This window comes from Amblyomma mixtum, chromosome 6 (assembly GCF_055824585.1).
Source record: "Amblyomma mixtum isolate Tamu chromosome 6, ASM5582458v1, whole genome shotgun sequence".
Taxonomy (NCBI): Eukaryota; Metazoa; Arthropoda; class Arachnida; order Ixodida; family Ixodidae; genus Amblyomma; species Amblyomma mixtum.
The window spans coordinates 16,192,256-16,218,124 of NC_143017.1; the positions used below are offsets into that span (position 1 = coordinate 16,192,256).

Genomic DNA, 25,869 nt, shown 5'->3' on the forward strand with positions numbered 1-25,869 from the left:
ATCAGTCAGCCCCGTAAACTACTGGCTCCAACCTTTCCTCCTTGGACTCTCTCACCTCTCGCAATGAAAGAGTTCATACAGGGTGTCACTATGAAGAACGGCACGCCGCAGGCTGCGCTGCTACAAGCTACTCTGAACTACTTAGCTGACTAGTATTCGCGAGACATACACATCTTAGCTGATGGCTCAAGACTCCTCATCATGCAGCCTTCATGTGCCCTCATCAGGCTAACTGCTTTCATGGTGATTACAGCGTAGGACGTCCTCCACCACAGCAGAGATATACGGAATAAAAGAAGCTGTCCCCTATATCCTTTGCCATAACCAAGGACGCTGCATAACTTTCAGTGACTTGCAAGGAGTGCTACAAACTTCGTCCATCCAACTGCAAACAAATCACTAGCCAATTTCGCATGACATTGAATACCTGCATCTCTTGGCTGTTGCTGAAGGCCACAGTGTAATTTTTCAATGGATTCCAGCTCAGTGCACCATCCTGGCAACGAGAGAGCCGACGAAACGGCCCGCAAAGCTCTAAGCATCGTAAATATAAGCGCATCTTCATCACAAAATCACACGCGTTCCAACTAACCAGACGATATACCCAGTGTAGCGAACCACGACGGCCGCGCCTGATCAGCCTAGGCCGATCGCTGACGGAGCGCCGACGACGACGAAGCGTTGATGGAAGAAGTGCCGCCGCGCTGCACGAGATCGGTTGGGTTGGACTGGCCGTCTTCGCCATCTTTTGACTTCGCCGCCAATACTTAGACACTATGACCCCACAGCACCTACCGAGGTCCATACGGATGCCAGTGGCGTTGGCCTCGGAGCTGTCTTGGCCAAGCGAAAAGATGGTTTTGAAGAATACGTCGTTGCGTATGCGAGTAGTGCGCTTACCAAAGCTGGATCTAACTATTCCGTTACGGAGAAGGAATGCTTAGCTATTGTATGGGCGCTAGCGAAATTCCGGCCCTATCTATACGGCCGCCGGTTTGACGTCACGGACCACCATGCGCTCTGCTGGTTATCGTCGCTTAAAGACCCATCCGGTCGCCTCGCTCGGTGGGCTCTTCGCCTTCAAGAGTTTGACATCGCGTCATTTACCGTTCCGGCCGTAAGCACATGGACGCTGATGCTTTGTCTCGGTCTCCCCTTCCCAGCGACGCTGCCTGCTCCTCGGCGACCGATCCCGTACTCTCGTCTCTTACCATCAGTGATATGCCTGCTGAGCAGCGAAAAGACCCGTGGCTTGCGCCCCTCATAGACGCCGTGTCTTCATCACAAAACGTTGCGCCTTCTAGAACTTTACGGCGTCAAGCTCCGCACTTTGCCCTCCGAGACGGCCAGTCCAACCTAACCGATCTCGTGCAGCGAGGCGGCACTTCTTCTTATATGCGAAGCATACTACTTTAGCTACCACTTCAGCCCTTCACCGTGGTTATGCGCCTCCAAATCACGTGATACATGACGTCACACCACGTGACACGATGACGTCACGACAGTAGAGAAACGGGGGCCCACCTCGCGCCGTCGCTGTGGTTGTGCGCCTCCAAATCACGTGATACATGACGTCACACCACGTGACACGATTATGTCACACCCCGTGACACGATGACGTCACGGCAGCGGAGAAACGGGGGCCCACCTCGCGCCGTCGCTGTGGTTGTGCGCCTCCAAATCACGTGATACATGACGTCACACCACGTGACACGATGACGCCACGACAGTGGAGAAACGGGGGCTCACCTCGCGCCGTCGCTGTGGTTGTGCGCCTCCGAATCACGTGATACATGACGTCACACCACGTGACACGATGACGTCACGACAGTGGAGAAACGGGGGCCCACCTCGCGCCGTCGCTGTGGTTGTGCGCCTCCGAATCACGTGATACATGACGTCACACCACGTGACACGATGACGCCACGACAGTGGAGAAACGGGGGCTCACCTCGCGCCGTCGCTGTGGTTGTGCGCCTCCGAATCACGTGATACATGACGTCACACCACGTGACACGATGACGCCACGACAGTGGAGAAACGGGGGCTCACCTCGCGCCGTCGCTGTGGTTGTGCGCCTCCAAATCACGTGATACATGACGACACACCACGTGACACGATGACGTCACGGCAGCGGAGAAACGGGGGCCCACCTCGCGCCATCGCTGTGGTTGTGCGCCTCCAAATCACGTGATACATGACGTCACACCACGTGACACGATGACGCCACGACAGTGGAGAAACGGGGGCTCACCTCGAGCCGTCGCTGTGGTTGTGCGCCTCCGAATCACGTGATACATGACGTCACACCACGTGACACGATGACTTCACGGCAGTGGAGAAACGGGGGCCCACCTCGCGCCGTCGCTGTGGTTGTGCGCCTCCAAATTACGCGACACGATGATGCTTCGCATTCTCCAGGCTTAACCAAGTTAAGCCTCAGCCAATTTTTTCTTCTTCACCTCTTTATAATGGCACTTCTTCCATCAACGCTTCGTCGTCGTCGGTTCTCCGTCAGCGATCGGCCTAGGCGGATCAGGCGCGGCCGTCGTGGTTCGCTACACCAGGATGAAAAGAACCGCCTCTGGAACTTGTCAAATCATCATTACGCCTTTCTCCATTCCATCGGCCCAAAGCCGATATCCACTAGGGCTTCCGCGTCATGTCGAAACAATTTATCATCGCCTTCGTCTTAATGCTGCATTTACGAACAGTGTACGATACAGTTTCAAGCAAGCAGACAGTCTGTATTGTGACAACTGCGGCTCAATTGAGGCTGCAATTCATATTCTTTTCGCATGTCCAGCGACGTCAAGCAACGTGCGCACTATGAACAATGCATAGAGTCCGTCAACCAAATGGCAATCACAGTGGACTCTATATGAGGTCCCTTCGGCTGCTGCAGGCTGCAGCAACGTGCAATGATAGTCTTATTTGCCTATTTAGGCGCTATTGGTGTTTTAGACAGACTAACTCTAATTTGCCCGAACAGTTGATCACCCCCCTGTACATGCACCGAGCTTGACTTCGGTCTCATCCAAAGAAGCCATGATGCAGACAACTATTGCGTTGCAAACCTCTTCAATGACCCCACTCTTTTCTAACACCCTTCTTCCATCTTTGCTGCACTATGCCCTCCCGAACGCAGAATGGCGTGTCGGTGAATATTCACTCCGGCTAAAATCTCTGTTTTGTCCTTAGAGATCACTCTCTCCCTCTTTCTCTCTCTTTCTCTCACTACTAGCGAACTAATATCGACGTGCCGACTACAAAGCAAAGCAAAACCGTGAGCCAACCATACTTAACAAATGCTCGACCTCGCACGTCTAGTTGGTTTAACTACGCTAAAACCCTTCCAATTTTTTTTCTGTTATTGCCTAGCTGTATGTGTCGCCCTATTGCATTATTTAATGAGCGGTTTCAATTAATTGAAGATGTGGTGTCATCTAAATACACCCATTTCTATTTCTTTTCCTTCGGCCAGCTGTGTATTCAATATGATGTGTAATTTATTTTCTCCTGTCATTTCGCCGTGCTGCCCTGTCTTGCAAAAACGATTTAATGATTCTCGAACACGCATTAACTTTGGGATTGTAATTATGCGCAAATAAATAAATAAAGATTTCAAACAACAGGGTCATGGTCCGTATAACGCATTCTGACGAAGCGTCATCATGAAACTGTTAAGCTGCCAGTCGCTAGAATATCAATAAGCCTTTCTTAACGCTGGGAAGTCCCTCTGCATTGAAATCGATGGCGTTCTGGTTGCTCTTTAAACAAAATTTACCCCCTCCCGCCCGAGTATATTCACTGATTCCTAACTGTTCCGGATTTCGTTGGTAAAAGGCTATATTTAAGAAGGCAACGGTCACTCTATCAAAGGTGGCGACTCACATCACTGCACAGGGAGTAACTGTAACACCACGTACTAGAAATCGTGTCGTTCGCCACTTTGTTGGCGAGCAGTATGTTTCGCATGCGGCGTACAGGGTCGGTCACACTTAGAGGGAACACGGCTCCACATGGCCACGCACCTGCGGAGTTGCATTGAATATAACCCGTTGCTGACTCAGTGCAGAGTGCTGCATGAGAAGAGGAACCTCGACTTGGTGCTTCGTGTCATCTGCCCCTTTGCACGGGTTTGCCACCGGCTTGGTCGCAATAGTACTGCGTGTGTGGGCAGCCACGCGGAGCCGTGTTCTCTCACCCTAACCGTTAACCTTAACCCAACCCTAACCCTTAAACTAACCCTAACCTTACCCTACCCCTTAACCTAACCGTTAACCTTGCCCTAACCCTTTACCTTAGTACCATCTTATAGATACATTGCTCTCTTGTGTTGCAAACCACGTCGAAAGCAAATTTAGATTCCATACCATGAATACAAAAAGAGCAATACGCACTATCGGTAACTTGGAGCTGTCCGATAATTGTGCGCTCTGATATAAATCGTATGAAATACTCCAAATGCCCAAGTACTGCAAATACAGACTAAGCCTGGAAGTTTATAGCCAATACCGGTTGGATATATCTACTTTGAAACAAAATGCCAGGAAAAAAGAAGTGTATACGATTTAAGGAAGAACATCATCTAACTACGAAACGCGACACAGTTATGTTTAATTATAAACTTTTGGCGGGTCAAAATTCTCGGGTGGCCGATGTACGAGACCTTGATGTTGTTGATTCAAGGCTAGATTTTAGATTGCATGTAAATTGCAGGGTGTTACGCGCATTGAGGCATATTGGTGGTGTCTCCAGACAAGGTAAACAACTTTAAGTGTGATTGACCGTGCACATGTGGCAAAGAGGACGCCCCCAACTGACCTGGCCGAAGGGCGGCTGAGGCGCGGACACAGGCTGCGCGTGGTGCATCCGCGGCGGCTCCTTGAGGCCCGGCGAGGCGCTGACCGGGGGCCGCAGAGCCCCCGGTGGGGCCAGGCCCATGGGGCGCGCCAGCTGGGGCACTCCGTGCGCGCCGCCCGGCGGCGGCGGCTGCTGCTGCAGGTGGGGGGCCCCCGAAGGAGGAGGGGGAGGGTGGTGGCCCGGGGGCGGAGGACCCAGAGAGGGCACCAGCGGCGTCTGGAACATGGCTGCAAAAAGAGGGGGAGAGAGAACACGGCGTCTCAGTGACGACACATTCGACGCAATGCTGCCGGCATGCCTCTCGACCCACAGTCAAAAACCCGGAAGGCCCGAATTCCATAAGTTGTTGCTACACGTAACAAGTGAAGGCGGGCTAGTTGCTGGTTGACAGTGGAGTTCGTATTGCAACCGCGCAAAACGACCAGGGACGAAGAGAAGAAAGCACAGGACAAGACGCGTCTTGTCCTGTGCTTTCCCCTCTTCGTCCCTTTTGCGCGGTTGCAATATGCACTCCACTGTTGCTACAATGCTAGCAGACGGTTCGAAGACGCCGTCGTCTACGCCAGACCCAAGTCACGTCTAGCAACGGTTTCTTGAGACCCGCCCCAGATGGAGGCTATAGCACTCGCAGTGGGCGCTAAGCACGGGGCTGCGCCGGGAGTCACATTCCGACGAGCGCCACGGTTGCGCGCCAGAGGTTGTCACACCTTTCCACGGTACCCTTTCTGTTCACGGCCAAATCATGTGCGGGCGCATAGATGTCGTGATACGCGAAGGTCCGCCTTTTCACCAGCATGGGGGAGAATCGCGCAGGCTGATTTATGCTGTGGCTTCAGTACATCACTGTTTCAACCAATAAGACATTCCAAGATCTAATTCCGAACTTATTTTGCCACAAGTATAGTTACAGTTTCCCTCGCAAATCCGTCGCGGTCCCTTAGTGGGCATGTCGATCGGCTGTTGAGCCCAAGGTGGGGGATCGAATCCCATCCGCGGCAGCCTCACTTCGATGGAGGTGAATGCAAAAACTCCATGTTGCTGATGTCAGAGCTCGTTTAAGAAGCCCAGGTGGGAGAGATTAATGCAGAATCCCCCCCCCCCCCCCCCCTACGGCGTTCGTCACAGCCCATCTGAGTCTTCGGGATGTTAAACCCCACGTAACGCAGCGTAGCAGCATCGTCATCAGCCCGACTGCCACCGTTGCAGGACAAAGGCAACATCCGGTCGGATCTCTCCAATTCACCACGTCATGCGTCAGCTGAAGACACCTCTCCACCACTCATGACGTAACAGTCATAACCGCTTGCCGTGCATGTGCACCACACTTGGAGCTCCATGGAGCTATAGGTGCACCTATACGCTGTCACGCCGTCTGTTGTACAGCACAAGCGTTGAACGCTTTCCACCGCCTCCATTAAGTGTTTTCACGCCCAGCTTGGAAAAGTGGAGCCAGCTGGCAGATTGGGTATTAACAGCGAAGGTACGACGGATGAGTCTAAGTTGAAGAGGGGACAAGCTCAGTCCTGCCTCTGCCTGGCACTCGTCCGTCGTTTCTGCTGCGGTAGTTTTCGTCCAAAATACCCGGTTCCAAGACCAGGATTCATTAAAAATGAGGATCCCAGTTAGGGTACGCTATTTAAAATGCAAATTTCTTCCTTTCGGTGAGGGAAAGTTGTCGTTTAGTTAGTGGATCCTAATCTTTGGATTTTATCGCCATAGTAGGATACAACTTAAGTCTGCAGTGAAGCTCCGCCCACATTCAGCCTCATCGAACAGAATTCCTCCACGACGAAAATGTAGTCAGCTGCTTAAACGTATCTTGTTACCCAAACAAGAAGCTTATCACAAGAAAAAAAAATTATGACCTCTAGAATTTTGATACGTGGATTAATTCATATAGACAAACAATAAAAAGATTCATTTCGCTTACTGTTCCGATTGGCCAGCGGAGGAATACAGGACGCTGCTGATCCTACTCTTTCACGATTCTTATGTCAAGTCCTGGGCGCTGCAGTTAAACGCGCCTTCGCTGGCAGCAGTCGCCTGCGGTCTGCCCCTACGTGTCTGCCGTTACAGGCCGGTTTTCCGCTCTGCCTCGGTGGCATTTTTTTTCCCAAGTATTGCGTCGCGGGGCCCGGTCTCGGACAAGCAGGTTGCAACTCGGGTGCAGCGCATCTGGCAACCCGGGCGCCTCCGGTGACGAGCGGGGCGTGGCGCGCGTCCGCCGCATTTAGCGGCTCGCGCCTAATGAGGTCAGCCGCCTCGAGCGATTCGTGACCGCAGCAGAAGGCGACCCCGGTGTGGCGCAACGCATCCGATCGGTCGACGGCTGCCGCGTTGGCCAAATGCCGCGGGAAGCGAGGATGCTTCGCACTGCCGTCGCAGCGCCACAACGTGCGACTGACGCCGGTGGTGGTGAATGCACTGCTGTCTGCTTGTTCTCAGTCTTCTGTTATTCAGTGCGCTGACGCCACTGTGTTCCGATCCCTCACTGTGACGCGTTTCAATGGCGTCATGTGTGACGCAACTGCGTGCAGACGAATCAGCTTGACGCGGCGTTAAACGCCGGCGCCTCCGAACCCTTATAAAATGGTCTATAGACTCTCTATAGACTTCCGATAGACTGTATTGCCTTCCTGCAAATATTTGCTTTTGTCTGTTGATAGTCTATAGACTGTCCATGAAAAAGTATACTAAAAGTATATGACATACCATAAATGCATTGAATGTCTATAGGGTTTGTATTGCCTATAGTCTAGTATTTATGATCTGCCAATTTAGAAAGTCTGTAGACTTTACAGACAAAAGTGTGTGGACAGTCTATAAGACTAAAGAAATTTTGTAAGAGAACCGGGAAACCTGCCCGTAACTGCTCTCGTCGTAAAACAAGCCCTCGGATAAGCTGCACATATGACACCAAGGCTGACAAAACGAGTGCTCGCGGGTGCTTTAGGGAAGGTTATGACTAATTTTTAAAACTAGGCTTTTAGCCGCAAACAGAAGCTCTTTGACGAATAGTAATACCAGTTTTGGAGGACCTAAAAAAACTGGCGCATCATCAGTAAAGTGATCAGTTAAGTGATTAACTAAAATCTAATAATTACCACTAGGAACCTGACTGCAATTAGAGATATGTAGCCGGCCGCTAGTAATAACCCCATCAGTTTTTAGAACTTCGAAAACGCGATTACACGCGGCGCTGTGGGTGGACAAAATTTGGCTATTTCGAATAGTTACGTGCACTGGAGGAGTTGATTTGCCTACACGCTCTCTTAAAGCGCGTGTATTAAGGCGGAAGCCTTTAATGTCTCATCGTTGTAAGCAGCAGTTGTCGACAGAAAATGTCACGCTTTTCAATTGGTGGAAACGGTCGTGACGTCACAGTGCGCTAATTTCAAACGGGGCCAATTGTACTTTGGCTAGTAACCATGCAACCAATTGAAAGGATCGTATAGTGATGCTCCAAGTAAGTGGGACTGAGCTTAGTTAATTGCTTAATTACCCAATTAGCCTAATTAGCTTGACTAGTCAGGCCATATAAATAAATAAAACCGATTAAGAAATTGGTCGAGCTCAGGAATCGAACCCCGGTCTTCGGCGTGAGAGACGAGCATGCTACCCACTCCGCCATGCCAGCTCGATGGTTTGGAATGAACAAAGGCGCGTCTAGTGAATACGGTGTCTTCACTCACTCTCATCCTCCTCCATTCCCTTCCCGCGAGGTTTAGGTGTCCACCGACAAATGAGAGACAGATACATTTCCTTTCCTCAAAAACCAATTCACTGACGACCGAGGCGTAGAACCGAATGGGCGATGGCGTTCTATGGACTCCTTGGCAGCGTTGCAAGACGCTGTCGCGTTCCACTCTTAGGGGCATCAGTGACCACACTTTAGGTCAACAAAGTGCCCCCCTGAATTTTGTGAGACAGTTACTGCGTAATTTCCTTTCCTCAAATACAATTTTCATTTTCTTCATTACGGCTCCTCTTTATCTATCTTCTTTCACTCCCACTTCCTCCCTTCCTCTACGGTGCAGTTCAGGTGTCCACCGAGATGACAGAGAATTACTGCGCCATTTCCTTTCCTCAAAAAGCGTTGCGTTCAAAGGGCAAGGCATCGCGCTGAACGGGTGGTGTTCCGTGGCCTCCCTGGCAGCGCTACAACGCGCTGTTGCGTTCCACTCCTAAAGGCGAAGCTTAAGCGTAATTAATTAGCAGTTAATTAGTATTCAGGCATTAATCAGTAATTAACCATTAATTAGTGATTTGTCATCACTTAGTAATTAGTACTCAATTATATGTGACGCCACCGGTGCCACAGAAACAGCGAAGGTGGTGCGGAAAACGCTTCCGCCTCTACCCACTTTAGACAGTCAAAGTGCCCCCTGAATTTTTTGTCACAATGTAGCCAAATTTTGTCCAGCCACAGCGCCCCGTGTAATCGCGCTTTCAAAGTTTTAAAGGCTGACGTGGTTATTACTAGCGGCCGGCTACAGATATCTAATTGCAACCAGGTTCCTAGTGGTAATAGTTAAAAAGTTAACTATTAGAATTTAGCTAGTCACTTTACTAATTAACATGAATCGCCTGTTTTTGACGTTCGCCAACACTGTCATTACTATGCGCCAAAGAGGTTCTCTTCAACTAAAGAAAGCTGATTTTTAAAACTCAGTAATCACCTTCCGTAAAACACCTGGCGTAATACTATCCATTGGCTTGCCTGCAGTTCCATCGCTCAGCCATTTTTTTTAGCAAGCATGAAACAAGACTGCCTATTGCGTCGTTGTTTGGCAAGGGATAACCAATAAGCCAGTTTTGCTGCGTCTCTAACCTTGCACAGCCCTTTCGTCTCAACTGACTTCTTTTCCGTTGTTTTCATACTTTTCCTATCCCGGTCATCCCTGTCCTCCCTCATTGGCTGAGCAAATGTCTCACCTAAGTCCTTTGTGTCATGCGTATCCTTGCATTGACGTCCCAAGGAAGCAGCTTTAATAAAAATTAAATTACATTTTCGGTAATCCCTAATGAAGTGTGTTGCGTTTCTACTTTAAGAATTTAGTAACCTAATTGAATTGGTTCGGCATTTCGCAGCACATGTAGTAAATATTCCTTTATGTTATTTTACTTAAAAAGCACCATTGCCGATTGTGCCGCGAAAGAGGGGCGAAATTTTCGACGGCCATTTTGAAGTTCAGTGCTTCGTATAGGTAAAATAAATTACGAAAGCCTAAATTCTCGTGGGAGCTGTCACTAGTGCGGTTCGTTCCATACCTCCCGTTCGGAGTGGGTACACGAGCGGTTTCCTCTATCTACCGGGTGTTTCACCTACGACGTTTAAAAGCAGGCTTCTGATTCAGAAGAACGGTTTGTTCGACCTAGCATTGCCAGCGGTGAAGCGCACCAGAATTTATTAGACAGCAATTTAAGCTCCTGGCAGCATCTTTTCCTTCCTTTTTTGTATTTTTGAAGTAATAAGCCTCTCCTACTACTTCGAGATGCTTGCAGGCAAAGTAACCGCTTCAGTGACGTAACACGTCGAAATAGTCAAATACTTGTAGATGGACCGCTTGGCTCCAGAGAGGGTGAAGCGCCGGGTAGAGGTGTGATAACAGCGATGAAGAAATATGCAATATTTCAGTGCGCTAAATTAGTTGATACCTACAAGAATGCAGTGAGCAGGGCAACTACGGCTTCAACCCAGAAAGCGGAATTAGCATCCACATTAGTCTGGAACACGAATCACAGCCAAAAGTAACAGAGTACCATTAATATATGAGGAATACGAAAGACTGTATGCGATGCCCAGGCATGCCGAGAGGAAATCGTTGCGCACGAAAACCCGTAAGGACCTTCGGGCCTGCCGACGAGCATTAGGCGCTACCTAGACAAACTTAGTCGACAAAGGTGGCGAGACTTCAGTTCACCACCAATTGGATGTACGAAAACCGGCTGCCAGAATTTGTCGAACTATTCGAAACACGCACACGCCTCTGCACCAGATTCACCCCTTTGCCGCACTACCTCTCCATGAACGAAAATATCTAAAAGGAATTTCGGAAGAATACTGCAGGAGGGTTCACAACCTTCGATACTAAACTTAAATTGTCAATCGAGTCTCCCGCAGGCGGCCGTATACCTGCGATGGACCAACCATTCGCAATAATAGAACTAAACACGGGGCTGTCGCCGAGTAAATCAAGAGAACGTCTCCAGGCAATGATAAGGTGAGCTATGGAGCTCTTGCAAACTACCTCAAAACTGCTGCCTTCGCCTACAAGAATATTATAACTCTTCCTGGTTTACTCGTAAGGTACCTGCGGAATGGAAGCTGGCTAAAGGTATTCCCACCTTGAAACCCGCAAAGCAGAAAACTAATTCATCTTTCCGGCTCACTGCCCTATTGAGTTGTGTAGGTAAACTTGTGGAGAGTATGATCCATTAGCACATAACATGGTTTCTCGAAAGGCGCAATAAGTACCCCTAAATGTTTGGGTTTCGTCCGCAGAGATGTGCAACTGACAATGTCATTGCCTTTTCGCCACGTCACTTGAAGAAACCGTCCATGATGAGCGCATCCCGATAGGTGTTTTTCTCGACATAGAGGTTGCTTTTGATTATTTTTTCCACCACGCCATTCCCGCTGCCTTAGGCAGTCTTGGACTTGGAGGCAAGCTGTACAAATGGATAGAAAATATTTAAAAGAGCGAGAAATTTTTATGAGTACCCCAACACTCTCTCACGCAGTAGAGAAGAACGTACCATAGGGTGCTGTGCTCAGCTCCCTGCTGTTCAATATTACCCCGATACAAATACCACAAAACCTACCGCAGGGAGTACACAATACGCTTTATTCGGATGATATCTTCAGCTGGAGCGAATCTAAATCGCACCACGTCACGCAGCAACGTCTTCAGAAAGCATTACTAAACATCAACATGTAATGGGCTCCCCCACGACTTCATCTTTCCCCAGCAAAAAGTGTTGCCATGTCATTCACAAGGAACAAAGTGACCAAATATCCGCTCCTCCTTAGTGGGAAGCTGGTATATTGCCACGTATCATTGTAGTGTTTGTTCGTTCACGCTCAAGGCTGCAGGAAAGGGTTGTTATCACTTTTGTTCGTGGCGCGAGAAGCGACCAGACTAATCTCGATTGATCGCAGCCATGAAGGGCTGCATCTAGGTTTTTCTAGATTACTGTAGATGATCTTGTCCTGTTATCTGGAAGTTTCCTTGCCGCCTTTAAATTGAGCGATGCCGCGAGCGGCGGACATTCGTAGTTCGACGACCGACGAGCACGTTTGTTGATTACGCCGCCGCCGAGTGATTCAGTTCTTTTGTGGGCGCAAGTCATCCCAAATAAAGAGCTTCGTTTCCAAGACTGGTTGGTGTCTTCCTGACCGCTGGACTGCCGTCACTACAACGTGACATCTGGTGGAGGTGCTGGGTAGCCTCCCATGTTCCGGACACCCCCTACAAGTCGAGACGCCAGCCCTTTGAGTCATCTACCGCAGGACCTGAGTCCAGTCCACCGCGCAAGCCGACGCCTGCAAGGGGACGCACCTGAGTTCGGGACCCTGCCGGACCCTACCCGGAAGCGAAAGCAAGTACCAACGTCCATCATGACCTTGCCCCAGACGACCACTCCAATCATTCTGCAGCAGCCCCGGGTGCCACCAACCTTCGACGCTTCGCCTGGCGCCGACCCCGAGGAATGGCTGGAGCAGTTCGACCGTGTGGCTGTCTTCAACAACTGGGACGACGCCATGAAATTTAGGTACGTCTTCTTCGCCCTGGAGGGACCAGCAAGAGTCTGGTTCGAGAATGAGGAAGCCAGCCTTGCCAACTGGGAAACCTTCAAGGAACAGCTTCTGAAGACCTTCACAAACGTCGTGCGAAAGGAGAGAGCCCAGCAGCTGCTACAGTCTCGCGTACAACACCCAAACGAGACCGTTGCAGTGTATACTGAGGAGATGAAGCGTCTCTTCCGGCGTGCCGACATGAACATGAAGGAAGAAGAGAAGGTGAAGTTGCTTATGCGAGGAGTTAAAGAGCAACTATTTGCCGGCCTCGTTCGCAACCCACCGAAAACCGTCGCTGAATTCGTAGAAGAGGCATCCACAATGGAGAAAACTCTCGACGCCCGAGCCCGCCAGTATGACCGCCAGCAGCGCTTTTTGTCAGCAAGCTGCATGGACACCGCTAACAATGATAACCTGCGGGAGGTTATACGTGAAGTTGTGCGAGAGGAGCTCCGACGGTTGCTGCCAACGGGAACGCAGCCGCAACTTTCATCGCTCACTGACGTCATCCGGGACGAGGTTCAACAGGCCTTGGGTGTGACGCCGACACCCACGCAGCCTCTGCAGCCCCCAGCCGTGACTTACGCCGCAGCTGTGCGCCGTCCTGCACCTCGACGACGGGACCCAAGCCCCTATCGCCCTCAGCCAGCTGCGTTGGACCGCCGCCCACTCGCCCCAACCCGCCCGTCCTACGAGCGACGCGCGCAGCCGAGGAAATGCGACGAGTGGAGAACTCCCGACCAGCGCCGCCCACTATGCTTCCACTGTGGCGAAGCCGGTCACGTCCTCCGGCACTGCCCATACAGAAGACTGGGCATCCGAGGGTTCTCTTACGACGCTCCACGACCCCGACCCGGCCAGCGACCAGCCGAAATCGAGGAGTTTTTACGTCGGGAAGAATACTCATCACCGAGCCGCCTATCACGTTCCCCGTCGCCATCGTCCCCGCGCTTTGTATCCCCTAGCCGAGGTTACGCCGTGCGTGGACGCTCCCCCAGCCCCCGAAGGTTAAACTAAATAAAGCAGCCTCTGGAGGTGAGGTTGCTTCTAAGCGCAATGACAAAGATCCTCCATCGACGAGTACTCAAGACCATGCCTCAACTACGACGACAACACCGACGACGACAACACCGACGACGACAACACCGACGACGACAACACCGACGACGACAACACCGACGACGACAACACCGACGACGACGACACCGACGACGACGACACCGACGACGACGCGGCCAGACTTGAAGCTTTTACCGCTGCCCAGTGAAGTAACGTCGCAGTACGCCCACCGCAGCCTCACTACTCGACGAAGCCGAGATCGGACACCGAAGACAACGTACAATACCAGAACGCGAACAAGTGACCTTGAAGTTACGGTCGACGGTCACGCGGTTACTGCCTTGGTGGACACGGGAGCTGACTACTCTGTCATGAGTGGCCCACTCGCTGTCCGACTCAGGAAGGTGACAACAACCTGGGATGGCCCGCTGATCCGCACCGCAGGTGGCAACCTGATTACGCCGTCAGGACGCTGCACCGCGAGAGTTACTGTAAATGGGAGAACTTATGCGACAACCTTCCTGATCCTACAGCAATGCTCGAGAGACGTGATTTTGGGAATGGACTTCCTGAACGAACATCAGGCGATCATCGACCTTCGATCAAAGTCGATCAAGCTTTCCACGGAAAAAGCCATACCTGTTGCGACGAGCGCGACTCATCACGTTGCCTTAAACGTCCTCGACGAAGCATTGAGCGTGCCGCCCCGATCGAGTGTCCTCGCCTGCGTAGGTACTGGAGACATCGAAAATGCCGAAGGTGTTATCGAGGGGAACACCCAGTTACTCCTGGATCGAGGATTGGGCGTCGCGAGGGGAGTCGCCGAAATCCGAAATGGCCGAGCCCAGGTATTACTAACCAACTTCACCGAAGAATACCGGCATCTAAACAAAGGTACGACGATCGCTTTCCTCGACGAGCTGGCAGACATCAGAGACGTATTTGCCCTACCCGACCAACCTGCAGAACTATCTGAACAAGGCCATCAACCCACGTTCGACATCAACCCAGCATTACCCCGGAGCAGACAAGACCAAATACGCAGTCTTCTTCAAAGGTACACCGATTGCTTCTCATCAGCATCGAATGTGCGACGAACCCGGCTTGCCAAGCACCGCATTGTCACAGACGAACACGCACGACCACTGCGACAGAGCCCGTACCGCGTATCGCCGTTAGAACGCCAAACTATCCGGAAGCAAGTTGAGGAAATGCTTCGTGACGACGTCATCCAGCCATCGAGGAGCCCCTGGGCAGCACCGGTCGTTCTAGTAAAAAAGAAAGACGGCACCCTTCGCTTTTGCGTCGATTACCGCCGCCTGAACAACATTACGAAGAAGGATGTCTACCCCCTCCCCCGCATCGACGATACACTGGACCGGCTGTGCAACGCTAAGTACTTCTCATCGATGGACCTGAAGAGCGGCTACTGGCAAATTGAAGTCGACGAAAGAGATCGCGAGAAGACTGCGTTCATCACGCCAGACGGACTCTTCGAGTTCAAGGTGATGCCATTCGGCCTCTGCTCTGCCCCAGCGACGTTCCAGCGAGTAATGGATACGGTGCTCGCAGGCTTGAAATGGCAGATTTGCCTAGTCTACTTAGATGACGTTGTTGTCTTCTCCTCAAGCTTTGAAGACCACCTCAGAAGGCTTCGGATAGTGCTGGAAACGATCAAGTCTTCAGGCCTGACACTGAAACGAGAGAAGTGCCACTTCGCTTACGAGGAGCTGCTGTTCCTTGGTGACGTCGTAAGCAAGGATGGAGTTCGCCCAGACCCCAAGAAGACGGCTGCGATCGCAGAGTTTCCACAGCCTAATGACAAGAAGGCTATACGCAGATTCCTTGGATTATGCGCTTATTACCGGCGATTCGTCAAGAACTTTTCGCGCATCGCTGAACCTTTGACCCAACTTACCAAGGCTGACGTGCCTTTTAAATGGGAAAGGCCGCAAGAGGAAGCTTTCAACGAACTGAAGCGCCGCTTACAGTCCCCTCCTGTGCTCGGGCACTTTGATGAAAACGCCGAAACCGAAGTTCATACCGATGCAAGCAGTGTGGGCTTAGGAGCGGTCCTCGTTCAGAAAAATGGTAGACAGGAGAAGGTTATCGCGTACGCTAGCCGTTCACTGTCGAAAGCCGAGGCCAACTACTCGACCACCGAGAAAGAATGTCTCGCCATTATTTGGGCCACGTCGAAATTTCGCCCCTACCTGTACGGACGACCATTCAAGGTTGTGAGCGATCACCATGCTCTGTGCTGGCTAGCCAATTTGAAAGATCCCTCCGGCCGCCTTGCTCGTTGGAGCCTGCGCCTTCAAGAATTCGACATAACTGTAGTCTACAAATCTGGCCGCAAGCATTCCGACGCAGACTGCTTGTCGCGAGCCCCCGTCGACGCAGCACCGGAAGAGGAAGACGACGACGCTTTCTTAGGACCGGTAAGCGCCAGCAGTTTCGCGCAGCAGCAGCGCTCGGATCCTGAGTTGCAAAGCCTTGTTGATTATCTGCAAGGCAAGACCGCATCGCCTCCCCGAGGGTTCAAGCGCCAACTGTCGTCCTTCGTCCTTCACAATAATGTCCTTCTGAAGAAGAACTTCGCGCCCAACAGGACAGTGCATCTTCTTGTCGTGCCCAAAAATCTCAGGCAAGAAATTATGCAGGCATGTCATGATGAGCCGACTGCAGGGCATCTAGGGATTGCTCGCACGTTGCACCGCATCCAGGAGAAGTACTATTGGCCGCGGCTAGCTACCGACGTTTCGCATTACGTGAAAACGTGCCGTGAGTGTCAACGACGCAAAACGCCTCCGACTAGACCAGCCGGACTCCTGAACCCCATACCACCGCCAACTAAGCCCTTTCAGCAAATCGGGATGGACCTACTCGGCCCCTTTCCTACTTCATCATCAGGTAACAAGTGGATCATCGTGGCCACCGACTACATGACCCGCTACGCCGAAGCAAAAGCGTTGCCTAGTGGTACCGCAACAGAAGTTGCAAAATTTTTTGTCGAACAAATTCTCCTCCGACACGGCGCACCCGAAGTACTCATCACAGACAGAGGAACAGCATTTACAGCGGAACTGACGCAAGCCATTTTAAAGTACAGCCAGACAAGTCATCGGAGGACAACTGCCTATCATCCGCAAACCAACGGACTCACAGAGCGTCTGAACAAGACCATCGCAGACATGCTCTCCATGTTCATCGACGCCGAACACAAGACGTGGGACTCTATTCTGCCCTACGTGATCTTCGCCTATAATACTGCCACCCAGGAGACAACCAGGTTTACTCCATTCCAGCTGGTATACGGCAGGAAGCCCATAACAACACTCGACGCAATGCTCCCGCACGTTTCCGACGAAGACAACCTCGACGTCGCCGCCTACCTTCATCGCGCCGAGGAAGCCCGAAGACTTGCACGGCTTCGCATTCAAGACCAGCAGCACACCGACGCCCGACGCTACAATCTGCGCCGACGAGACAGGCATTACAAGCCAGGTGATCGGGTTTGGATATGGACGCCAGTTCGCCGCCGCGGATTGAGCGAAAAGTTGCTGCGACGCTACTTTGGCCCGTACAGGGTTCTCCGTCGCATCGGTGACCTCGACTATGAAGTCATCCCCGACGGCACGACAGCATCTCAGCGACGCCGCCCACGCCCGGAAGTCGTACATGTCGTACGCCTGAAGCCATATTATGAACGCTGAAGGACTCGTAGTTTCATTCTCCGTGTTTATTTTCATTTCAAAGCATCGAGACGATGCTTCTTTGGAAGGGGGGTAATGCCACGTATCATTGTAGTGTTTGTTCGTTCACGCTCAAGGCTGCAGGAAAGGGTTGTTATCACTTTTGTTCGTGGCGCGAGAAGCGACCAGACTAATCTCGATTGATCGCAGCCATGAAGGGCTGCATCTAGGTTTTTCTAGATTACTGTAGATGATCTTGTCCTGTTATCTGGAAGTTTCCTTGCCGCCTTTAAATTGAGCGATGCCGCGAGCGGCGGACATTCGTAGTTCGACGACCGACGAGCACGTTTGTTGATTACGCCGCCGCCGAGTGATTCAGTTCTTTTGTGGGCGCAAGTCATCCCAAATAAAGAGCTTCGTTTCCAAGACTGGTTGGTGTCTTCCTGACCGCTGGACTGCCGTCACTACAACGTGACAATATCCTACGTTCGGACTCAACAATTTCTCGGTATTGTAATCGACCGAAACCTCTCTTGAACAGCCCATGTTAAAAACTATGCGCAAGAATAGCAGCAGCATCAAATATATTCAAATTTATGGCAGGAAAACGTTGGGGCTGCAATTGTCTCTCTGTGGTTCTCGTTCATGAAGCCTATGTTGATCGTCTTTTCCGATATAGTTTACCGATTTTGCAGATAATGTCGCCAACAAATATGTTGGAGGCAGCCTGAAACACCTGCCTGCGGATCTGTCTCGGCCTCCGGAACAGCTGCTCCACCTCGGGAACATTGGCGGAAGCAGGATGTCTACCGATCGAAGTCATCGCCGCACAGGTAACGATTCTAAGCCATCTATACGTCATTTCTTTCAAGGGACTGAACACTTCCTCCGCCGAGTCCATACAACCCCCATCAATTCCGGCTTCGGTCAAGCTGTGCAGCTATTGCATCTTCCTGCCATCAGTCAGCCCTGTAAACTACTGGCTCCAACTTTTCCTCCTCGGACTCTTTGACCTCTGGTAATCAAGCAATTCATACCGGGTGTCACGGCGAAGAACGACACGCCGCAGGCTGCGTTGCTACAAGCGGCTCCGAACTACAGTTGAACAGTATTAGCAAGACACACACATCTTAGCTGATGGCTCAACTTCTCACGACTCCTCCTCATGAGGCCTTTATGCGCTCTCATGGCGACTACAGCTTTCATGGCGACAGCTTTCATGCTTTCATGGCGAGCGCAGGACATCCTCCGCCACAGCTTATACGGAATAAAAGTAACTCTAACCCAGGACGCTGGGTAATCATCCCGGACTCGCAAGGAGCGCTACAAACCGTGTCCAGCTTACTCAAGAGAACAAATCACCTGCACGACTCGGCTCTAGATGCAGCCCACTGTATAAGTTTTCAATGCATTCCAGCTCACTGCGGCATCCTGGCCAACGAGAGAGCAGACCAAGCGGCCCGCAAAGCTCTACAGCATCGTAACTATAAGTGCATGTTCTTCACAAAATCACATGCGTTTCAGCTAACCAGACGATATACCCAGGATGAAAAGAACCGGAGAAAAGAGCCGTGTGTGCTGCAAGCAGTATGTCACCCAAGTGGCACTCACGGCGGACTCTATTTATAGGTCCTTTAGGCTGCTATAGACAACATCGACGTGCAATGATATTCTTATTTGCCTATTTAGGCGCCATTGGTGTTTTAGACAAACTCTAATTTGCCCAAACTCTTGATCACCCCGCTGTACATGCACAGAACTTGACTTCGGTCTCATCCAAAGAAGCCATGATGCGCTGCTATCCTCTTCGATGACTCCACTCTTTTCTACCACCCTTCTTCCATCTTTGCTGCCCTATTCCCTCCCGTAGACAGAGTAGGATTTCAGCGAATAATTACGCCGGCTAAAATATCTTTTTCAAGAGCTCTCTCTCTCCCTACTCGTGTCGACCTGTGCTGCGGCGGCGCCCGGCAAACAAGAAAAAACGATTGAGGTCTGCAAACTCCTTCAAGTATGCCTTGCGCATGGCAGCTGGTGTAAGGCTCAGCGGAGTGCAAATTCAGGCCCACTGTCGCAATGTACTAATTTATTTTTTTATTTATTGCTACCTCTATCTGTCATACTGTCATAACAGCGACTAACTCACATCTTCGAAGCTGGCTAGCAGTGAAAACGAGCGCGGTGGAAGGGTGTTAAAGGGTTCCTGATACAGCATCGAACACCCGGTGCAAAGAAGGTGCCACTAAAAGAGCCTGAACGTATTCCACGCCGTCATACATTGCAGCCCTTCGTTCTGAGGAAGCTTATCAGCCGAGAGCCCTGGCAATCAGCGCAATGGGACTACAAGCGAATACGAAGTAACAATTGCTCAGTGCGACTGGGGAGAGCATTACGGCGACGGTATACGCCAACGAAAACCGAAAAACAAATTTATGAACGTATACGTCAAATTCATTTTTTTTTTTTTAAATTCGCTTCTAACTGGCGACAGCCACTGGTTTTCTCGAGATGCCCTCCACAGATTGCTGGCTCTTCGGCGCTATACACAGTCAGATACAAGCCGCAGGTGGCCGTCAAAGGAGGCCCTCCAGTCATTGGCGCGGACTGACTGCTTTCGCGCAGTTGGATTAAGTAGTCGTACGTTCTGAGGCGACTTCAGACACACGCCGACCACATAACTCTGGCAGCTAGTCCTCGCTTTGTCTACTAGCATACAGCGCCTTCTGCCCACACACTGTCATCACCCTGCTACAGTCGTCACCTGGTAAAACAGGCGTTTCCACGGCATCTGAGGACCTCGACAAATGTTTTGCCCTCCAATTCCCACCGTCAACTCAAAACCATACCGAGCTACTCCAAAAAGGATCACGCTCTGGCGTTCGTCTACGCTACGGCGGGACCTACGTCATCATGCGAACTACACGCTCCGAAGCCTCTCTCTGGATTTCTGATGCGCTCACTTTTTCTTCATTTCCGGGCCGAAGTTTTCCCTCGTGAAGTGCCTACTGCTTTCTGTTCTGTTGTACCGTGAGCGAAAGAGCGAGTCGTGTGTCGCAAGCATGAAGTGACATTTATCAGAATCAGGTAAGTTTACTCCCACCTGAGCGCGCCAAGCCTGAACGCCCTGGTTCCAGTTGCGTAAGAGAGCAGAGTGAATTTTCACGTTGCTCTTTCAGTTGCTTTCACTTTTTCATGTTTATTAGATTATGGCCCAAGGGAATTGTTACAGTAAAGATCTGTTGACGGTTTTTCCTCTTAGGGCGCTGAACTTCTGCAGTGTTACATTTTGTTACGTTGATGACGTTCCATATTGCAGCCACTGCTTAAACGCAGCCACATGTGCACTAATTACTAACACGCAAATAAGCTTTGGTCGGACAGGGGTGGCACTTATATCAGTGAAGAAAGAGGAGCGCTGATCCTTTCATAGTAAATAATTTCAGAAAAAAAAACAACAATTCTTTCTGAAATAGCGCCGAAACGAGTTCGTTGAGTGTAAAAAAATTAAAACCCGATAAGTCCAACCCCAACCAATAAGGTGGCGCTTTCCTCTCGTTGGCGTGACGTACCGAAGTGATACAGCGCCGGATAGTCTCACTTAAGTCTGCTGTCTCACTATGTCCCGTCTCTCTCGCGTTTTATCACTTTGCTGCATTCTCCGCACGAAACAGGAGAGATGAATGCAAAAGGTGACAAGATGCACCGAAAAGAATGAGCGCGGCTGGCTGTCTCTGTGTGCATTATTTTGCCCCGTTCGTGGGCAAAAAACGTTGCATTTAAAAACGACGGGCGCCTATAGGCCCCTCCCCACTCGCGGGCGAGGGATATCGTCGCGGATTGGCTGGCGCCTCCTCCCCTCTACTTTGCGACTCCTTTTTCTTTTTATGCAGTTTTGCTGTTCGGGGCCCACACGCTTTGGTGCTTTTTATGCGACCAGTCATCCCTCCCTCCGGTCTTCGAAACCGGGGTGGCAGGGATGAAAAAGAGAGAAAGGAAAAAAAACGAACAGAGAGGAGGAAGCGACGCCGGGTAGAGAGGGGAGGAGGAGGAAACGGGAGAGGGAATCGACCAGGCCGGACGGCGGGGGAGGCTGCAACAGCAGCAGATGCCCGGGAAAAATACACCAAAAAGGAGCGGAACGCGCGGGCGACGGCGGCGACAGAAAAGAAATAAGCAAAATGCCGCGGAGGGTGCTTCAGGAAAGAAAACGTTTAGCAGGAAGGAGTAAAACTAAAAGAAAATCGAAACACCGCGTACGCCGGCTCGGCGCGTATGGCCCTTTGAAAAAATTACACAGCGAGCAGTAAGTAAGAATAAAGAGCAGGGAGATCTTGGAGCGCCGGAGCAGGGAGGGAGCCTTCGTTCACGCATGCGCAAGAGTACACGCGGCGAGGGAAGCAGAGTGTTTGAAGGAGCTTTCAGTCTTCATTATGTGTTTTTGTCTTTCTTAGTAGTGTCCTTCGAGCGTGGTTTGAAGACTATTTTTGTGCTCACTTTAAAAGTGGGGCCTCGTTCCTGTGTCTTCTTAAATCGGGCGGAGAAGACAAAAGGACGTTTCGTAAGCGGGGAAATTTTTCTCCGGCGTCTCCCGCAGCCGTCCCGTCTCTTTGTTTTAGCCCGGGGCAAGAGCGAGGGTCTAGCCATCGGGCTCGCGACCAGCAGCCGGGAAAAAAGAGCGCAGTGACTGTAGATATGTTCACGGGGCTGAAAGCCGCAAGACAAATGGGCCGCCGAAATTTACAAAGTCCACCGAGCAGGGAAAGTGCGCGCGAAGCTGCAAGATGGGTCCGCGCGTCGTTCGGGCTGTTTTGAGAACATGCAAGCACGGCTCGTGTCCTGCACTTGACACTCACGCGTGCTACATTTCCAGGATGCCTTTGGGTCACGAGCTGAATGAGAAAGGTGGAGACTGATGCGGACCCTCCGCTCTGTGCAGGCATTCAAGCGGCACGGGTGAGACAAGGCAGAGAAAGCGCGAGCATTGGTTGCCTAGCAAACCGAGTTACTACAAGAAGTTGGTTTGGTTAATTGGTTTATTGGGGTTTAACGTCCCAAAGCAACCCAGGCTATAAGGGACGCCGTAGTGGAGGGCTCCCGAAATTTCGACCACCTGGGGTTCTGTAACGTGCACTGACATCGCACAGTAGATGGGCCTCTAGAATTTCGCCTCCATCAAAAGTCGACCGCCGCGGCCGGTATCGAACCCGCGTATTTCGGGTCAGCAGCCGAGCGCCGCAACTACTGAGTCACCGCGGCGGCTCGACAAGAAGTGAAGGAAGCATGGGACCAGACCCTTCACTTGGCGAGTCGCCTTGTTTTCGCAGCTTCTATTGAGAACTCCCACGGGGAACCTGTTCTCGCTAAAGTTCTCATTAGTTCTTGCCCAGAACTGCTCACAAGTCTGTGCATACTGGGATGAGCCAAAAGCGTTTGTCACCAAATCCGCTGTGCAATGCCTGTTCTTCAACGAGTTGTAGCCGTCTGTCAAATTCCTGAGCCGAAGTATCGAGACAGTTGGGAGTAGCGGCTTTTTTTTTTTTTGCTCCTTCTCAGTCACGGATGCACTCACTGGCACGTCACCGTGCTTAACCCCTTTGTGCCGCGAGTGCCGCACAGGCTTCAAGCTGACTGAACAGCCGACGGTGCTTCCCGTCTAGCACGCTATGCCATTTCTGGTGCCGCGCATACAGGCCGCGGTACGTCGGCGTAACAAGCCGCCCGAAGGGTTCCGCTGTGGAATAAGGGGGAAGAGCGGAGCAATGCAGCGCTCAGCGGCGGCAGAATGGAGCATGCAGAGTGCCGGTCGATGCGTTACGAGTACGTGTGGTGAAAAAAAATATTCTCGTCTCTCTCTCATTGTTTACACGTCACTATCGTCTTTTTATTTTGCTTTAAGAGGTGTCCTCAAAGGAGCCCCTCGAACGTGCTCAGAGGTCACGGGCGGTGTCGTGCACTGCGTTGGGATTGGCTCTGTTCACTACGCGTGATATCTACGCATGCGCGCGTGTTGAGGCCGGTATTTCGCTCATACAGACGTGATACTACTCGTCACCAAACCCCCACAAGTGACGAGACACCACGCCACCTCAAGGCACCATGCTCAAAGCGTCTGCATGTCCGCTCGCCAACGAGGCAACGGTGTGCTGAGAAATGCGACTCCTGCAATGTGCTTTTCTGTTAATATTTCGAAGGGCCACTTGAATCTCTTTTCCGACCGCGTGCGGAGGAAAATGATGCCCAAAAGAACACAAAAGTTTACAGACCTGCTGAGTTTAGAACCACGTCTCCTCCGAGCGGCAGCTTGAATCGTGGCATTAAGAAATGAAAATGTTTCTAACACCGCTGCACAAAACGGGTACTGAGCAGCAATATGGAAAGTACAGACCAATTACCGTTATATCTTTTGCATGAACATTAGAAAACTTCAACAAATGATCACTTTCTGTCAGAAATACGAGTTATCAAATTCGCAGCATTGATTTCGCCCAAGACACCGTACGCACACACTTCGGAGAGTGTGCAGACAAAGTTAAGGCTATTATAGACTGCAATAAATTTGTTGTAGGGCGATTTATTGGCCTTAGAAGTGCTTCTGACACAATAGTCCATCAGCTATTAATTGTGAAATCAGCATGAATAGGATTCAGATGGCCATATCCAACGCTTTTCTCAAAACTATTTCCAGGACCGCTGCAAAACAGGTACATAAGTAACAGAACAACTCACTTAGAACCTTACAGTCCATTTTATGACCCCTGCTCTTCAATTTATATATAAACAACCTAACGCAACTGTCCTTAATTTCCAGACCATAGAATACGTTGGCGATATAGTACTCGCAGACGCAGGTCATAAGAGCGGCTTATATTCGACGCAAAAGGATATTCGCAAATTATCAGCATAATTAAAAAAAAACATTTTCTGGATAAAGCAGGAACATAATTTGTGTACTGTCAAAGTCCGCTTCGAAAAATTGAAAATTCTACACAGCTTTATTTGCCCAGTGCTGTATGGCACTATAGGCACTCATGTGTTGGACGAAGTCCTTTTCCGCAGATAAAATATTCAGAACTAATTCTTCGTGAAACTTATTAATGGAACTTTCAGACTAAATATCTTACGGAACGATTGCGACTGGTCTCTGCTATAATTTGCGGGTTAAGGTCGATTTAACGCATACTTAAAAATAATCATTGATAAATCCCTTCGAGAGTCAGCAGTTAGAAATGACAGCACAATACATGGACGGGCCTTTTGATATCGAATAAATGTATTAGATGCGATATTAGCTAAAACATGTAGTAATACATATGGGACTGGAGGAACATATCAGGACATATGAAAAACAATGAACAAGCGTTACGCATTCAGTGTGACAAAATGTTATTCATGCTAATTCTAAAGAAGCCTTTATTTCCAAACATATTTCAAATAACAAATGTCAAAACGCGCAAATTCCGAAAAAAAGCAGAGTTTGTGCGACGCAAAGTCTTCACTGCGTATGGTAAAAGAATAAAAAACTTCTATGTACTTTATTATTGCATAATTCCCCTTAGACCTTGGAATAATTTTAATAAGGAAAGCGAAAAAACTGATTTTTTCAAACTGTTCTTTTGAATTTAAACTGATACGAGAATTATGCGCACGTTTCGACACTTTTCTATATTCTCTTTTTCGCATTGTAAATGCGAACCTCACTCTAGGTTTTATTTGACCCTAATAGTTTGAGCTGAAATAAGATGGCGCTATTCCGGTGTGATGTTTGCAGAGGTTAAAATAACATTTAAGCCTATACCTGCATACAGAAAAAAAAAGTGCGTACGGAGGTGTTTGAAGCTTCTGGATGCATCTGTATATTGCGCTGTCACGTGTACTGCCGTGATCCGCGTAAAAGCATTCACAACTCCTGCGGACAGGAATGAAAGGTTGTAAATGAAGTGAAAAATGACGAAATTACTAATAAGAATTAGCGATAACAAGCAGCGCGCAGCACCCGTCGCGCTGACGTTATATACTTACATATATTTTAGTAACATTTAGCAGAAACAATAAATAATAGTTTGCGCATGATATGGAATAAATAGGAGAGGAAAGGGAAGAAAGTCTGGAGGACGACGAAGAGAACAGGAACAAAGATAAACAAGTAAAAACGCCTGAAAATGTGCTCAGAACTGTTGAGTCGACTAATCGGCAGTCATTCATCGCATCGCGCGGCTATTAACGAGAGGCGCCGAAGTTTCTCGAACAGCGAATGGCTTCGCTCACAGTGCAGTTCCGGATCCTGTATGCGAGTATCCCTTAAATTCGAGTATTGTGCCCTTTTCGGGGTCCCGAGCCACTGCGTCTATGGCCTTCTGAATAAGCTGCTGCCGCCCTCGCTGGTATTTTAAAGCGAATGTCTATAATGTCTCATCGTTGTTGACAGAAGGTTGTCAGCAGAGGTGTCAC

General features: G+C 50.3%; 1 protein-coding gene across 1 annotated transcript in view; it reads right to left on the reverse strand.

Annotated features, from left to right (window-relative positions):
• nab (NGFI-A-binding protein homolog) overlaps positions 1 to 25,869 on the reverse strand; it is a 661,188-nt gene that overhangs the window by 178,965 nt on the left and 456,354 nt on the right. The window contains exon 8 of the mRNA XM_089547593.1: positions 4,828 to 5,093. Within this exon, the coding sequence (XP_089403719.1) occupies positions 4,828 to 5,093 (266 nt within the window). The remainder of the gene's footprint in view (positions 1 to 4,827; positions 5,094 to 25,869) is intronic.